This window comes from Zosterops lateralis (assembly GCF_965231275.1).
Source record: "Zosterops lateralis genome assembly, chromosome: 1".
NCBI lineage: Eukaryota > Metazoa > Chordata > Aves > Passeriformes > Zosteropidae > Zosterops > Zosterops lateralis.
The window spans coordinates 109,116,950-109,135,434 of NC_139762.1; the positions used below are offsets into that span (position 1 = coordinate 109,116,950).

The following is an 18,485-nucleotide window of genomic DNA, read 5'->3' on the forward strand; positions in this document are numbered from 1 at the left end:
GTTGGTTTCACACCGCAAGCTGATTCATATTTAGCGTGAAATGTGCTTGTGTAAAAACATGTCAGACATGATTCAGCACCCTGGACGAGGGAGGGAGGTGTTATCTCCTATGAGTAGTTAGTTAATTTATGAAATACTGTTTTCTTACAGATACAAAAAATGATGGTTAAAATGTGTCTGAAGTGGCAATGGGCAGGAAGGTGTGCAATGTTATATACCCAAACTTATGCCATTTGCTTTTTAACCTTGCTTTTTAATTTACCTGTAGCTAAGCAGTGCAAGGAAGCTGAAGGTCTGCTTCATTTTCTTGGAAAACTTTATGAAAGCAAACATGCCTTGTTTCCTCCTCTGCAAGCATTTGGAACACTTGTATCTGGTGTCATTTTGACTTTTTTACATTACATCCCACATGACACTTGCTAGGTTTGTAAACACTGGAGCTTTCTAACTTTAAATATTTAGGTATTCAAAGTGTAGCATTCTGGATTTGATCGAGGGTCTGTTATCTTGCAGGTTTATCTGACAACTCTTATCTTCATTGCTGCTTTTGCCTCATCAGCCAAGGAGATAACACTGCAACAGTATCTCTGTTTGGGAGATTAACTGAAAAAGTGAGCCTAATTTGTGCAAGACAGTGCAGAAAGCTTGAGACAGGGCAAGGGACAATCCACTATCAAAGAGTAATAGATCATCCTCCTGCTCTTTTCACATTTGAACTATAAGCACTGCTGGGAGAGGGATACATAATGTTCTGCAAACCAGGACTTCTCATGTTATGTAATTAATCCATATCACTTGAAGCTGACATTGAAACTTGGGATCAGACAGGTTCCACCCAAAAGTCAATGAGCAGTCATGAATCACCATTGTTTGCTGGGCAGTATACAGATGGTGAAATTGCCAAAGCATCTCTGACACATTACAGAAGATTAACAAAACTATTCAAATATTAAACTGCCTACCAAGAATTCTAAAAAGTCCCTGTATATATGGAGCTAATTTTGCTTGGGTTTATGGTTCTCCGTAGTTAGCTGAAATGGCATTTTGCAATTAAGTTCCTTTGGCTTTTAAAAGAGCGTTCTTGCCCTCCTCCACTCATTTTTCCCAATGTCTCTGCCCCCATTACTGTCACTTCCCTGATTACTGGAAAGCTTTGTAGCTTTACAAAGAATAGTAAAAACCGGTGATGCTTCCCATCTGCATTGGATGATGCCTGATGAATGTTCCTTCTTCTGCAGCAAGGCAGGGGAAAAGCACTGCAGTATCTTTATTGCTGTGCTGTGGAAGTGCCCACAGGCAACAGTGCCACTAGAAAGGCATGATGACACGGTGCCTGTCCCAAGGAACATGCAGTCTGCTCTGGGATACTCTCCATCTCTCTGGTGCTCACAAAATAAACTCAGCAGGAGATCCAGGCAGTCACTTACAATAGATCTGCAGCAAGCTCGACAACAAGCTCTGATGTCTTTTATTTTCCTTGTTTCTCCTTGCAGCATGAAAGTCTGTGGGGAAAGAAATGTAATTGACTGGCAAAAGCTCAGATTTTGCAGGTGTCTCTTATAGTTACTCAGGGCTCCTTAGATATCTTAGCACTCGTAAAAGTTGTGAAACATGTTCAAGGCAAAGAATTGCGGGAAAGGAAAAAGCAATCGACAGTTAAAGACCTGCTCCTTCTCCTTTGCATTTAATGCTTTTATTTTTCTTCAAACTCAGAGCTTGAAATCAGACTGGTGGTCTGCTTGCAGATCAAAATGTTAATGGAAATAACATTCTTGAAATCCACAGGTCCCTGACTGTGTCAAGAAAGGACATACATTATTTTGGCTGTCATATGTTAAGGAAACTTCTTAGATTGACCATTCGCAAGACTCTCAGGCATTCCAATCTGTAGCTTGCAAGCTGAACTACCTTGACTGGGGGCATTCCTCAACATACATGCCCTGGTAGCTGTGGAACAAAGACATAATCTAAGACTTCCATTCTTTTTGTTCTTCTTAAAATGCACACTGTCTATTTAAGTAAGTTGCAGTACTCTTTATTAATTTATCTCCAGTAATACTCAATTGTTTCTTAATGTGGGCCTCAGTCTTGGACATATGATATGGCTGTATTTATGTGGTTAAAAAAAAAAAAAAAAAAAGGCAAGGAATCCTGTAGGAAAATCCTGAAGAAAAATAAGGGGTAGGTATATCGCCTGAACACAGTAAGTCAGTAATAAGGCAAGATGTTTGTCATTGTAGAGAACATGGTCACAAAAGCAGATATAGTCTGTTGAAAAGTTCTTCCATATTTAGACAGAAAAAACTTCCTGAAGACTGCCCCTATATGAATTACTTTCTTCTCAACAAGTATTAAAAAGCCCATTTTAGCTACTTACTGGTGAATTTTCTGCCAAGAGCTTCTGTCTTAGAAGTCCCAACGTTCTGTTTTTAGCATATTATTTATTTTTCCATTGCATCTTGTTTTATTTTACCAGATGACCTGTTGAAGTGTCAAAACTCTTGAGTTTTTTAATGAAACAGCAGTATGTGTTAGCATATAACTTTCATAACTTCTCTATTTGGTGTCACTATACGCCAATTCTCACACCTGCTAATATTTTCTTTAGGTAACTCACTTTGTAGTCCTGAAATCATCAGTGGTCGTGACACAAAGGTTCATACAACTCTTCATCCCTCTATCTACTATTGACAAGGATTTGGTGTGAGCTCATCATAGTGGTTGATACATCTTCGAAGTGGAGATGGGGAACAGAGAGCAATAGTCATGATTATTTTAATTTAAAGGGGAGCAGAAAAGCAGAGTATTAGGTTTTCTTCCAACATCAAGTAGTAGGACCAAAATTGTGCTGTTTATGTTGAGTTCACTGTCTACAGAAAACCCTTGTAAGGTACTATAATGAAGAAAAAATGGATATAGTTTTTTAGTTTTGATCGCAAGTGTATTTTTTAAGCAAGCATTATCATCATCACCATTCCTATTTACCATGCTTTTGCTCACATCACAGAGTAGTTTTGACATGTACAAATTGAATTCCTTTATTTTGAAACTAAGCCAGAATATGTTCTGCAGATCCCTGCCTAATGCAGTCCAGGTGTTACCACTAATGTCCAGTCCTTGGGATCAAATCAGAGCCAAACTAAAGCAGAACCCTTGGAGATTTGTACAGCGTAGATGCCAGGTTCTTACCACCAGAGGTTTCAATGTGTCCAACTGTTCCAGTTGGTTTGAAATAATGGTTACTGTGGATATGGCCAGTCTAACCCAGAGAGCCTTCAAAAGCACTACCATCGTTGTGTCAGGAACCAAAGTTGTGTCTAAGGCCCTGCCATATTTGGTCCACTGTTGTGCACGTTGACAAGATAAGACAACGAAGAAAAGACGATGAAAGAAACCTTATTGTTTAACTGGTGGGAACTTGACCCTTAAGTGAAACAATGTATTTGGTCAAATGGTGGGAATTTAACCTGTGAAAGAGGAACAATACACAATGGAGCTGTTGTTAACATGGAGTTGGTATATCATGAGCTGTTGTGGCCTCATCTCACACTCTGGCCAAATTTGAGATGTTGTCATAACTAGAAAAATTCCACTCCAAGAGGAGGAGATATGAGGTGTGGTTCTGGGGTGGAAGGGCTGAAAAGGACAAGATGCATGCCATTTCAATCCAGGGGACTCCTTGAAAGTGCATTGCCTGCCTGCCCCTCCCACCTGAGCACCATGCTCCATCTCCTTCTCCTGCTCAGCAGCTTTTCAAAAAACCCAGGGGTTGGTATGTATTATTAGTTACTGCATCTAATAAAAACGAATCTGCTTTGCAATCACAGTTGGGTTTCAGGTGGTTTTGTGCTCTGGTATCCTCGAGAACCCGTAAGATTAATAGCAATGAGGATGGGATGCCCAGAGCACAAAAACTGATGCAAAGAAAGAACAGCTTTCTTGGCTTGGGCAGTGGGGAGCATGATTGCACCAAGACAGTGAAATGTATAGGTGTACTGAGGGAAACTGGTCTATGTGTGTGTGTGGCATATGGGGGGTCAAGACTTAGGCTGAGTACCCATTGTGTGTGGGAGCTTAGTAATGTTTTTCTGTGTCCAAAGTGTAATAACTGTCATGTGCTTGTTGTGCGGTGTATTGTAAACATAGCTCAAGGATATTTCAGATTCCATTAGGAAGAACTCTTAGTCCTTTACCTTTGTGGTGTCTCTGGACAATACTGCTAGAACAGAGTTATTGCCCTCACTATTTTTGTTGTCGTTATCATGTACTTACGTGAGTGCATTGGTAAAGATGTTTCATAAAAAGGAGCCTCGGGCCATGGCTCCACCAGTGGAGCAACCAGGGTGGACGCTGGAACTGTGGAGCACATTGTGGGACAAACTAGAAACTTCTACAAGTATTGAGCCCAAGCCATGGGAGGCTAAAGATCCTATGAGAGTGTTGAAACATTGGGGAAAGTCTGTGTAAACTCCTCAAAAATGTTCTAAAGAGTGGCTTTTCATGCTGGATGCATGGCTGAATGCCTGTTATTTTCATAAAAGTTGCAGTTGAAAAGAATACAGAGCTTGAAAAACAGTGAAGACAAGGACATAGAACAGCTGAGGGCCAATACAACATTGCAAAGGCAAGCATTTGTAGCTGCTTCTGCTGCACTGCAGTCTGAGATCTCAGTAAGTTAGGCCTGTAAGTAAGGTTACATTTTAAATTATAAGTTAGTTTAAATGCTGTTAAGCATGATTCCTCTGTTAAATGGTTAAGCTTAAGGTTTATCTTAAGTTTAAGTTATAAATTAAGTTAGGCATAAGTTTTGTTCCTTTGTTAAATTTTTAAGTTTAAAGTATAAGTTAAAGTACTGTTGAGTCATATTAAGCTTTTAAGCTGTATTCCTTTTTATCCTTTTTATGCCTCTCTGTCCTTTTGTCACACACACACACAGATAGATCATGATTCAGTTCTGTTTTTATTTGGCTTTGTTGTTGCTTGTTTTAACTTGGGGCTCCTAAACTGTTCTGTAAGTAATAGAGTGAATCTTGTCAACAAATTTTGTTGTGCTTTCACTTAATATTAAATCTAGTTTTTGCTGATACTCTTGCTGGTGTTTTTTTAAGCAATCTCTAACTCTTGTTTGTAACCTTGGATGTTGGAGATTGAAAGAAATTCCTTGTGCTAAGCCCAAATTTCTTTTAAAGAGAATGTATTTAAAACTAATGCACAGGATACTAATTTGCTAGCCATGGCTACTCAGGGATGTAGTATTAAATACCCTACAGAAGATATTTAACCAGGGTCTGAGTGTCCATGGTATACCTTGTGGGATTGTATACAGTGAATGAAGGAGAAAGGAATGAAAGCAACGATTTTTATTGGGGACACTGACACTGATGCAAAATCCCCATTTGTTACCATGAGAAATAGCCTGATTAAGACTGCTCCCCCAGCACATAAAAATCTGATAATGACTCTTTTGATTAATGAAACAGGAAATCCTCTCCAGGATGAGATAATTGAAAAAATACGGCAGCTAGGTAATCTTGGGGAGTGAAACCCCCGGGGAAGTGCTGGGAATCGAAAAAAACCCCACCAATTGGGCTTTTGACACCATGCAGTGGCTACATGCCAGAATTAAGATTCCAGGAAGAGATGCAGAAATCCAAGCAACTATTCATTATTTGTTACAAACAAGTGTTTTTTATATTTTGCTTTCAACCCTGTGTTAGTAGCAAGTTTGTTGTGTTAAATTCTGTATACACACAACATAAGAGCAGCCTTACAAGGTGCTATTTTTTATGTGTTTTTCCAATCAAAGTGTATTATGTAACTTGTATTTCAGTCTTTTGGAGTGGAGGTTTCATTATATGAATCTTAAAGTATGTGCTGCAAGTTCTGAAGTATGACAGAAAAGAGTGTGATGTTTTTTGTAATAGTGTTGGAGAACACTGAGCAGAACCTACACTGTGCAGGCTGCTCCATGCTGTCTTTTGGGAAGGGTTGGTAGTGAGCTATCCACAGAGCTGCCCTCACACTTTGATGTGAACAGAGCTAGCTGATTTCCTTCAAAGGAAAACTGGAGAGCAAGGTAGCTAGGTGATGTCTCCCTGGGAGATTGTCAAGGAGCTAAGCACAATTTGAACATGTCCACTGAGGTCCTGGTATGATGTAGTTCATCTGCTGAAAGATATGGTGTCATACTGGGGTATTGCAGGATACAGAGCCCCATACCCAGCTCCTATAGCAGTTTTCTGGAGTTGTTAGTACTTCTAATGTAAATCACCAAGTTTCATCTAGTCTGAAAATTATGACCTTCACTGTTTTCATAGCCTTAATCATAAGCCTATCCACAAGGAAGATAAGGCTTAGAGCAGCACAAGAAACTTAAAAAACATTTCGCATAGCTTGATCTAACATTTTAATAATATTACTTTACTTATAATCATCAATTTAAGTAACATTCATAGTTTTTCTATTTTTATGATTTGTAATATTATACTGAACTGCCTTCACTATTGATTTAAAACTAAACTCAGTTCATATTTCTCACCATTGTTGAATAAAACTATTGTTCTGGAAGTTATCTTTCCTCTCCTTCACAGTGTATGCCAATGTTGAAACAACACTCCCTATTGTCCCTACTGGCTGTACTTTGCTTATCGTTGTGGGATGGTTTTGGCGCATATGGCCTGGATGCCTTTGGATAAAACTAAAATCCTCCTGATTAAAAGCCTCTTTGTGTAGACGAAGGATGAGAAAAGCAGAGGCATTTTCAGATGTATATAGTTTGTTTTTTAAATTGATTTAACCTTTGTTTCAGAGGAGTTATTCTATAGTTGCACTGTTTTAAACAATAGGAAAATAAACTAAACTCACTTTAGGCATTAGGACCACCACTCCTTCTACTTGTATACTCCCCAGTGGAATTATTGGGTCAATTTTCTTTCAGATTATGCCTCCCTATCCATTCAAGGTCCCGTGCAGTTTTACTTTTCAGGTGCAAAGGTATAGTATCAACTCCCCATGGAACTTGGTTCTATGGCTGCTGAGGTGATAGCAGCAGAAGCAAAGCAGGTTACTATGACCATTCCAGGGGAACAACACTGGAGCTGAGCACCTGCTAAACTTATGTTGGTGGGAGTAATAGGTAGGAGTGGGAGGAGTGGGGAGGTGACTTTTCTTCTGTTTATGTTTAACAGGGTACCTCAGGGTACCTCAGACTTATACCCCCCCCCCCTTGGAAAAAAACATCTGAGTGACTGCTTAAGGTGACCAGACCTTATGCTGCCTTAGCACTGCTGTGCCTCAGAACCCATTCATGATGTGTCTCATCTGTGTCCCTCTCACTGCCCACAAGCTGCAACACTTACATAACAGCACCCCTACATCTGTGGCCTGTCCAGTCACTGGATTCTGGCAACAACTGTCCCACCTCAGGAAATCCCCTGCTTTACCCCGAAGGGAATTGAGGATTTTAGGCACCTTGAATTCAGATAGTTGTACCATCTTTAAATTTATAAGCCCAAGAAATATCCCTATAAATTGGTGGGTCAATGCCATAATACCATGGTATTAAAATACTTCATGCTGGTATAATTCAACCACAGCTAACTCTGAGTTTTAATAGATGTATGCAACTCCCATAAGCTTAATCTGCAGGGACCAAGCCTAGGCCAGAGTGCCAATGGCACTTAAAGGTAGTCCATGCACCTTAAGAAAACAAATCCTCTTATCTCCAAATATAACTACTTCAGTAGGGATCCAACAAAATCAAACTCATCACTGTCATACTCAGAGCATACATGCTTTTACTCCTGACTACAGAGATACACCTAAATTCTAGAACACTACCAAGACAATCACTACCTCTTCTTTGGCTCCTAGGGTTGCAAGTGGACTTGCAAGTCCTCATGAGCCTGAATAGAGCTGTTGATTAGCAAAGTTTAGCAATATTACCAGCATAGCTGTATCTGATTTGTTAATTGATGTAGACAGCATTAAACATATACTACAAAATCAAGCAGCCATTGGTTTTTAGCTTTTAACATATGAGCATGGGTGTGAAGATTTTGATAAGTTATGTTGTATAAACTTAAGTGACCATTCTAACTCTGTCCATGCACAACTACAGAAATTACGGACACTTTCTCAACACCTTGTAGAAGACACCAGTTGGAATATATTTGCTGGAGGGACATGGGGTTGGAATTGGTTGAAAAATGGATTAGTATTATGTTGTACCTTAAGTATTGGGTTTCTATGTATTATTTGTTGGTATTTCTAGTTTTGTATCATTGAACTGATCTTTAATAGATAGCATGTTGCATTGTACTGTTGTTCAAATGGTGGAATATTGACACGTTCCAGCCGCGGATCACGTGGTCGCATGTGTCAGGAACCAAAGTTGTGTCTAAGGCCCTGCCATATTTGGTCCACTGTTGCGCACATCAACAAGATAATGAAGAAAAGACAATGAAGAAAACCTTATTGTTTAACTGGTGGGAACTTGACCCTTAAGAAAAACAATGTGTTGGGAACTTAACCTGTGAAAGAACTATACACAATGGAGCTGTTGTTAACATGGAGTTGGTATCGTGAGCTGTTGTGGCCTCATCTCACACTCTGGCCAAGTTTGAGATGTTGTCATAACTAGAAAAATTCCACTCCAAGAGGAGGAGATATGAGGTGTGGTTCTGGGGTGGAAGGGCTGAAAAGGACAAGATGCATGCTATTTCAATCCAGGGGACTCCTTGAAGGTGCATTGCCTGCCTGCCCCTCCCACCTGAGCACCATGCTTCATCTCCTTCTCCTGCTCAGCGGCTTTTCAAAAAACCCAGGGGTTGGTATGTATTATTAGTTACTGCATCTAATAAAAACAAATCTGCTTTGCAATCACAGTTGGGTTTTGGGTGGTTTTGTGCACGAGCATCCTCCAGAACCCGTACCAATCATCTCCCAGCAGCTGGAGGTGACAACATGCAGAATTCAAGGGCTGCTGAATTTGCAGAAGAAATCTTGACAAAAGAGTTTTTTGACCAACCCATTATTGGTGAATAGGGGATTATAATATTTAGCTGCTTTCATAGAAAAAGACCATACCATTATAAGAACAATAATATCTACAACTGCTATCTCTCAATGCATCAGGAATGAAACAAGTATAAATCTGAGCAGCTATAAATGGCTTAGGTGTCTTCTTACTTAGGATCTTTCTTTTTTATCAGCTCTGATAATTAAAATAGAATGCAACATGATTGATTTTGATAGAATAATTTTGTGAGTCTGAATTTACAAAAAAAAAAAAAATCTAAATGCCATTCTTAATTTTTGTGTTGGTCTATACAAGTAGTTGGTCTCGCAAACTAAGAGTTTAGCAAAGCCTGACCATACAATTACCACAAATACCTGCAGTTTAAGCATAAGAAGAAGCTGTGGCAATTCCTGCACTCACTGACAGCTGGGAAGTAGAAGAGATGGTTAAAGTTGAAGGAAATACCCAAGAGTCATAGGCAGTGGTGACAGTACAATGGTACTGACATTTAAAAAGTTCATTTGAATGGAATCTTTAAGTAATCCAGAAGGATGCCATTATTAACACTAGTGATAAATGCAGTGTCTCAGATATATCAACAATAGAATTAGCTTTGCATTTTCCAAAAGCAGGATACTGAAATTATGCTGCCGACAGATTTTTTTTTATGCACACACATTTCTCATTTTCAATTTCTGTCAGAAAATACACAATTATTAATATATTAATGTCTTGCCAAGAGTCTTGCTAGTTTTCTGTTGTTCAAAAGGTTTTAGTGCCAGCTTTATTCTCTGAATCACAGAATGACTGAGGTGGGAAGGCATCTCCAGAGATCTCCTAGTTCAATTCTCCTGCAGAGTTACCTGCAGCAGGTCACTCAGGTCTGTGTCTGGTTGGGTTTTGGTTGTCATCAAGAAGAAAGACTCCACAACTTCTCTGGGCAACTGTCCCAGTGCTTACAAACACACTGAGAAAAAAAAAAAATTCTTAAATTTAGGTGGAATTTCCTGGGTTTCAGTGTGTCTTTCCCCTGTATTTCCTTTTTCTTATTTCCATTTCATCCTGTATTTTAATTTCTCTCCAATGGTTTTTCTCACAGCAGTTCTTAAAAATAATTAAAATGTTTCTGTTAGTTATTGCAATACAGTAATGATGGACTTCCTTGACAATGATGTGCTTACTTGACGAGAAAAGGTAGGTAAGGTAGATTAGTTAATCGTTGTTGAGAGGACAAAGGTTTTGATTTATGATATTTACTGTCTTAAATACAAAGTTGGTGTAAAATTCTGTCCACACAACTGTAGACTGGAGAACATGGGCTTTTTTTCTGTGCCTGGGCTTCTGATTTGTCTTCTTCTTCAGGTGGTCTGGAGTCTGGTAAGAAAACAAAGAATGTATATTCTTTATATTTCTTTATATGACTGAGTAAGTAATGCAGTTTAAGATGAGCTTGAGAGGAAAAGACTAAATTCTTATTTTGCAGAATCAATATAAGTCTATTGGTGTCTGCATGGGAGAGATAAATTATTTCTGTTTCCCTGGGGTCTTAGTGTTATTATTTTTCATAGATCTGGCTATACATGGAAAGAGATTATCTTGTATTCCCCACCTAAGCAAAATGTCCGCTAGTATTCAAAGTTACCAGAACAGCAAGTCTGGGGTAAAAATCAAGAACTGAAATTTATTTCAATTGTCCATGTCTGAATTTTACTGGTTTTGTCTGGGGGATTTTTTTGTGGGGTGGTTTTTTTTTTTTTTTTTTTTTTTTTTTTTTTTTTTTTTTTTTTTCCCCTATAACACAATATAATTGATATTGGAATATATGCTTTTTTAGCCACTGGATATACCTGGAAATGACTGCTCCCTGTTCCTCCAATCCAGCTGAAATATTTCAGGTCAAAAAGGAAAAAAGGACAAGTTGAGATTTTTATATTACCTGTCTTTTTTAGTGAAATGTAGCATTTTGCTCATGTTGGGAAGCTTTGTTGTAGAGGTCAGGAACTTCTTGGTGATGCAGAATATAATTAGTTCAGAGAAAAAAAAACCCCAAAAGATTCTTGAAAGTTTATTTCAGCTGTTCATATTTCAGGGTAATCTACCCATAAAAAGTAGGGCATTACTTTTTATGACATTATTTAAGTGCAATAACATTATCTAAGTTACGCAATGTAACTATCTGTGGCAGTCTTATCTTCTTCTCCACTGACACATGCTCATACATCTCCTTAAGCACTCAGCCTCACATTCCTAACTTTACCATAGTTCTCCTGTATTCCCTATCACCCCAATCCCGTCCTTCCTTACTATTCCTACTACCTGTGCCTCTGCCCTAGTCTTTTGGAAACTCTAACCTCAGCCTTGTTTAGATTCCACTGCAGGCTCTTTCAAGCCTATAGTAGGTGATACAGGGTGTTACTAACATCCAGAAGTTACCTGACAAACTGATTCCTGAAAACTAGGTCTTGTGTGAGAGAGGGGCTTCTGACAACCAGGGCTAATTATTTCATTTTCATGTGTTCTATGGCCAGGAAGAGCTAATTTGAAATTTCTGGATGCCAATAGTAAAATAATATAGTCTGGAGAAATCACTGGTAAGTTAGGTGTCTCATCCAAACTAGATGAGTATATTCCATCTGAATAGATGTCCAGGCCAGGTGATGTGGATCATCTTATGATGCCAGGGCATCATGGTGGTGCCATAGATATTCTTGGCATATATGAATTGTCCATTTGTTTCTTGATTGATTACTGAGAGAGTCCCTTTACCTGGTTTTTACGTGAGATGTATAATAGTAGATGAGATGTTTCCCACCTGTCCAAGACACACTTGAATTTTTTGTCAGTTAAATGTGCTCTCGCAAGGCATGGTTTAATCAACCATTAGAATATCTTAATTCACATGTTGTCCATGTCCAAAATTAGGGACTGCTATAAAAAATGATCTGAAATTTGTATGTGTGTGTAGATTAGACTAAATTAGATTCCTTTTTGGTACAGCTCAGCTAACACAACCTTCTTCTGCACGAGACTATGAACTGTGTATTTGTTGTGTGCTTTTAATACTTTCACAGACTAGAAATGCATCACATATTTTGTAAGGCTGGTATTGAGACCGAAGTCACTGCCATGTGAGTGAGTGATACTTGTATGCAGACATACTCCTTTTGAAACAGAGTAATTTTGCTGTTGAGATTCACAGGACTAAAGACCTGGTTTTGTTGGGAACACAGTGGAAAGATGTGATAGAAGGGATTCCTTCAGTATAAAACAGTCAGTGGCAGTTTTCAGACACTGAGGATCAGCCTGGATTTCACTGAGTTGCTGCATTTGGTATTGATCAGTCATGGACTAAAATTTTGATTTGTGCACCAGAAGTACCACTGTACTTATAGCTACTGATCCCAGTTTGTGAGGTTTTGCTGCTGCTAGAGGAACTTTTCCAGGAGTTACCCAATTTGTATCTTTAGTACAGTTATACTTTCTGATTAATAGATATGGGTACATTGTTGTTTATAGTTATTGAGACTGCAGAAAATTTTTACTCACCATTAATGGTTATAAGGGGATTCAGCATATATGGGTGTGATTCTTCTCCTCCATCAATAATTTTTAACAAAAAATGCAATAATGTGATTTTATTTTTTTAATAATGCAAGCTGTACTTTGAATTTCTTTTTCTTCACAGAAATCTGTGTGAGTGGGAGTTTAAAAGCAAATGAAGTCTTCAAAATGTGTGTTGCACACTTTGCCCATGTTCTTGCAACTTGTTTTACAAGCTGCACCTAAATTGCAAAACTTGAATATGCAGATACTGTATTATGCACACTGATAATGAATTGTCTTATGCAGTGAAAATGAAGTGCAATGGTACAACATATGTGCAATGAAACTTCAACGTGTAGGATGAGTCTATTGACATTTCAGATGTATGGATGGCTTGTCTGAACAAGATACCTGCAGTTATTAAGCTGTATGTGTATGTGGTTGTGGGTTTTTTTCCTAAAATCCCCATCCTTATTTCTCTTGTATCAGTGTAAACCTGAATGATACCAGTTAATTTTGAAATGTGAGATCAATATCAATCCTTCAGCATTTGCATCTGCCCAGCACTGAAACCAGTTTTTCAACGAAGTCAGTCACTTTTCTGCAATGATATTGAGTTTTTAGGAGTCACCACGCTTAAAACCTGACAAACTTAAAATCATCCAGAAATGCAAAAGGCTGAAGCAGGGCTGTTTCAGGAGAAATTCAATCAGGAAAGATTCTACTCAGAGTTTTCTGTAACTGACCCTTCAAGATCAAAATCCTGACTTTGGACTGGGCAAGGACGTACGTGAGTGGTAGTTCTCATTATAAAAAGAAAAACAAAGCAGGAGAAGCTGATTAAAAACTTTGGCTGTTTATATAACAGTTAGATATTAAATGTTTGCTGTGCCAGCTGATACAAATTAGGAATTATGTTTCTTAAACATAGAAATCATAGCCTCTACTTGGTTTGGCAAAAATGGTTTTCCTCTCTTAAGCAACCAGATTAAATTATCAAAATCTGACAAAAAATGTGAAGCGACGCCTTGAGTGAATTTTAGTTCAGGTGAATCATAAAATGAGATTTCTGGCCTTTGTATTTACAATATTTTTTCTGTCATTTGCTGAAGTTTTTAAAATACAGTAATTTCAGATTAAAAATTAATCTTTCATTATGAAGCTAAAATAGGGCATTCTGACAATTTCAAAACTTTCTTTCTGAACCTTGAAATTTCATGGGAGGTAGGATTTTTAATATGAGTTTGGTTAAAATAGTTATATGAAGTCAGTTCTAGGGCTCCCAGTTGTTTCCCTCAAAATTGTTTCCATCATTATGTGTTGAAACTCAGGTCTAGAAGAACATGTGCATTTGAATCTCTCTTGAATATTCTGGCCATAGTGTTTTCTTACACATTGTACAGTTATTAGAGATTACCACAATTAATGTTCCTAAGGACTGCACGGACTTGATTTTTGCTGTTTTTCAGCATTCTGATTTTGTGTTGCTCATTACTTCTAGTGGAAGTTGCAGATGGTATCACATTGGAAAAGGAAGTCCTACATGTAAAGCTGCATGTACAGAAAATAAATTATTTATATAGAGAAAGAAACACAGGGGGAAAACTGTGGTAAAAAAATAAAAGTAAAAATCACACACTTTTTTCCAGAATTGCTGTTATATTTATTTTAGAATTAAAAGATTTTTTTAAATCTTAATTTTGTGAACTTCTAATCAAACATATAAATACAAGACACCCAGGACTGATTGCTTTTTAGTCACTATGTGAGAAAAATTCACATAGTCTTATATCAAATATGTCCAAGGCAGTCCAAAAATGAAGTGTCCAGTCAAATAAAAGAATTAACATTAGATTCTATAGGCATGTTATAGCAAGGAAATTGTTCTGTGTATCTCTCATCATATGTCGCTGTATCTCATTATGGCCTGTGGATTCTCCATGTTGCAAAGGGAGTGTCAGAGTTGTTATTACTCAGGAAAATGGGTCCAGATAGGGCACTGAACTGGGGCTGAGGTGGCCTGGGCTGTGTAACACCAGGCCACTCATTCTCTCCCCAAGTCTTCAGATTTTTGATGGGAAGTTCAGCATAACTTTCATAGGTCCTGCACAGCTGCTGACAAGTAGCAATACTAGATTCCATAGAAATAACAGGCTCCTTTTTTTCCCATTTGTGAAGGAAAATTTATCACTACCTGAGTTGTGAGAAAAAAAGCAGCTGTGAAACCTTCACGGAAGCAGTGCTGGCTGAGCTACTTGTTGGGCACTCTGAGGTGGGGAGGGCACAAAGCTGCCACATGAGCAAATACAGATTTCCAGTCAAATGAGGAGACAGTGGGTGCAGTCAATCCAATACAAAGCCATGTGCTAAGTGCTGTCAGTTGAGCTTGAATCACATCTCTAATACTGTTGAGAAAGTAACACGAGCTGCATTTCATTATGTGCCTTTCTAATAATATCTTTTTTTCTTTCCCCTCCCCAGCCTGCTCCAGAGACAACTGGTGAGTTCTGTTTAGAGATCTATTTGTATGCACAGGAGGCAGTCAACAAAACCAGCTGCTCATAAACATCGCTAGGACAGACACAGATTTATAATTACTGTTATTGTTATTGCATTAATTTTCACACTTCATAAAGATAACAGCAAGGGCTAATGTCCTACCTTACTTGTCTTCTTATTTTTCAGAAATAGACGTAGATGGAGGAATTGATCAGGACATCTTCAACATAAATGAAGGTTTTTTTAAAATTCAGCCTCTTTTTTTTATTATTTTAATTATAGTAGTCACAGATGAATACAATAACTGAATGTCAATCTCCTCTTCCCTTTAGCTTTAGGACTAGACCTTTTTGAGGGAGACATCAAACTTCCTGGGGTGAGTTCAAATATAAAATACAAAGCCAAAAATGTGTCATCGATTTAAATGTAAAGTATCACTGGCATGGAAATAATAGATGCATCCTGCTCTTACAAACAATAAATGCTGTTTATGTAACAATAAACTGATGATGATTGGGGATAGAATTCTACAAAATGTCATAGATAGTGAAGGAGTCAGCAGCATTTGAAGAAACATTATCCAGCATGAGATCTCTTCAGTGATTCGATCAATATTATTAGCTTCTTGTTTCCTTTTTTACTCAGTCACTTTTAAGAGATTAGACAGCACTGATCATCATCCAGGCAGGTTTGTATAAAAAGAATTCTTCATGTATCTGTACAATATTTATTTTGAGCCAGTTAAACTTACTGAGTAGCACTGCAAAACATTCATCCTGTAAGTGGAGTGACTAAAACTGATTAAAATTTTTGATCTCTAATACCACATTTTAAAGCATCTGGCCAGCATTATTATCTGATCAATAATAATAAAAAAATGTTTACATCTCAAAAATGTCCAGTAGTGTCTTGTACCCTGAAAGTATTCTGAAAATAGTGTTTTACTCTCCCTTTTGTGAGATATGCCAAATATATCACTGGGAGCAAGCACAGCTCTTGCTAAAGGCACAGAAACAAACCCTTGCATTATGAAAAATTACAAAACTATTAATCTTTGTACAGTTTTCAGGACTTTTGATCTTAAGGCTTTCCATAGGAGCAGAAACTTCTGTGCACATGCATCAAAAGCTTGGGTAATTTCTCTGGAGAAAATACAGTAGAAGTTGGAGACATGGGTAGAAGGGATGAAGGGATTTCAAACCCAAACCTCAGACCTCTGAGTAATCTTTCAAGGTTTTTGAGCTCATTGTTTTCCTTTGTGTCTAACTTGGAATTGTAGGCTTGCTTTAGCACTATTGTAGTCCCTGATGCTAAATCCCCTTTTACTGAGGACTGCATATTTGTTTTCTTTCTTGGATACAGGAACGAAACTCCATCATTGGTGACAACTACCGGTGGCCCCATGTTATCCCTTACGTCCTTGAGGACAGCCTGGGTACAGTACTTGCCCTTCACAATGTCTGTATGTTGTGTTGATTGAACTGTTAAACACAGGTTGATAAAGCTCCTGTGATGTACTTTCCTCCTTTTATCTAGTGCAGGCCATTCCCCACGGCAGGAATGGGCTGAGCGTGCACAAACATGATTTAAAATCTTGGTATCAGGGCTGGCTCTCACCTCCTTTCTCAAACTATTATCTGGCCCAACAGATTGTTTTGGTTTTGAAATCTTGTGTCTGAGGCATGAAACTCTACAAAGCAGAAGTGAAAAGAGGGCACTGAAGATATTTTTAAAGACAGGAAACTTACCTGGCCATTTACGTCATTTACAGCAAAGAAGGCAAAATGGCATTCTGACAGACAGTTTGCAATGAATGGCACATTGCTGAATCCCCTAATGTGAGTCAGAGACACATCATAATTTGAGTCCATCCTATAAATCTTTGTGTTGAAACTATGCAAGTTGCTTAGAGGAGATAACAAAAATAGAATCTTAAAAATTCAAGTCCTGGAGAAATTCAGTGATGGATCTGCAGCCTGCATTCTGCACTAGGTAAAATATGAAGTCTTCATTTCCCGTCTATTTAATATTTGTTTACATAAATCTCATTTAAAAAAAAGAAATCATCTTCAAAATTAAAACCCCCACACGCTATCCTTCTATATACTCATAATGTCATATTTGATACATAAGTACCAAAGAAAAATTACACAGGAGGAAAACAAGAGCAAGATACAGTGTTGCCAGACCTTAATTTATGTTTTCTGCTATTATCCATATGGAGCAAGTCCCAAGGGTGGGTCTTGCTCTAGCAATCTTTGATCAAAATAAACAGACTTTTTGTTGGACAAAGACCCAAGGGGAAACCCAGAAATCTTTCAGTTCAGTATTGACAAGAACACTGTTTGCTTTGCAGAAATGAATGCTAAGGGAGTCATCCTCAAGGCATTTGAACAGTATCGATTGAAAACCTGTATTGACTTCAAACCTTGGGAAGGAGAGAAGAATTACATATCTGTGTTCAAAGGAAGTGGGTAAGAGAAGCAATTCAAAATAACTTTCATTATGCTTGCTTTCAGACTATTCTCATGGCCAGTATTCACTCTAAAACTCATATATCTGATCATAATTTTACATTTTTGTTGTCTCCATTTTCCCAGTCCTTTTTTAAACTGCGATAGTTTCCAAAAGAGATATTACCTTAATAGTTATGAAAAATTTCTACTGATATTTATTCTTAATATAAGAAGAATTTAGGTTCCTTAAGAGGTATTTTACTGGACATGGTGAAAGAGATCAGAAACAAAGCAAGTATGTTCTTGACTGACCTTTGGATATATGGAGTATCACTTTCAGCTAGTCATTCCTAGTGTACCTTGGCTTCTAGGGGAAAAGAAAAACCAAGGAAAATATGATAGCTCTCATTTGGGGCACTGAATTTGTGTGACTGTAACAATTGAATTGCACTTGAACAATGTCACATGAGCATTCAGATAAAAGAGCAATATTTTTAAATTCTGTACCACACTGAGATATTTTGCCAACGTTTTACTTTATTTGCCTCTTTTGATGAATAGTCATGCAATTATTTTATATTAAATTTTGTAAAATAAGACTCCAGTAGAGAAGCCAAATTTGCCCCAACTTCTTCCCTTCTAAGACATTCTCTGTCAAAACAGTACAACAAGAACAAATATATTCTTCATTCTATGATGAACCATTCTCTTATAGAAAAAGAGAACAGGGAGAGCTTGATAGCTGGTGAGGAAATTTGCTTTCAGAAATTCATTTCCTGATATGAGAATGCATTCATAAATGGGAAAAGATTTTCTGATAATAGAAATGTTTCTCTTTCCCTTTGGCTTGTTCTGAGATATTTGTAGCAGATAATTGTTTCAAAATTTCTTTGGTGTCTGGCTCTTTGTATTTGCTGCTGTTCATGCTGTACACATGACACTGAAACTCAGCTCTAAAAGGTGTATAA

General features: G+C 37.8%; 1 protein-coding gene across 1 annotated transcript in view; it reads left to right on the forward strand.

The window, feature by feature from the left end:
• The window catches only part of MEP1B (meprin A subunit beta), a 50,946-nt gene that overhangs the window by 14,949 nt on the left and 17,512 nt on the right, over positions 1–18,485 (forward strand). Inside the window, exons 8-15 of the mRNA XM_083857906.1 lie at positions 4,542–4,670; positions 6,938–6,993; positions 10,324–10,396; positions 15,044–15,062; positions 15,248–15,298; positions 15,394–15,437; positions 16,424–16,496; positions 17,418–17,535. Coding sequence (XP_083714032.1) covers positions 4,542–4,670; positions 6,938–6,993; positions 10,324–10,396; positions 15,044–15,062; positions 15,248–15,298; positions 15,394–15,437; positions 16,424–16,496; positions 17,418–17,535 — 563 coding nt within the window. The remainder of the gene's footprint in view (positions 1–4,541; positions 4,671–6,937; positions 6,994–10,323; positions 10,397–15,043; positions 15,063–15,247; positions 15,299–15,393; positions 15,438–16,423; positions 16,497–17,417; positions 17,536–18,485) is intronic.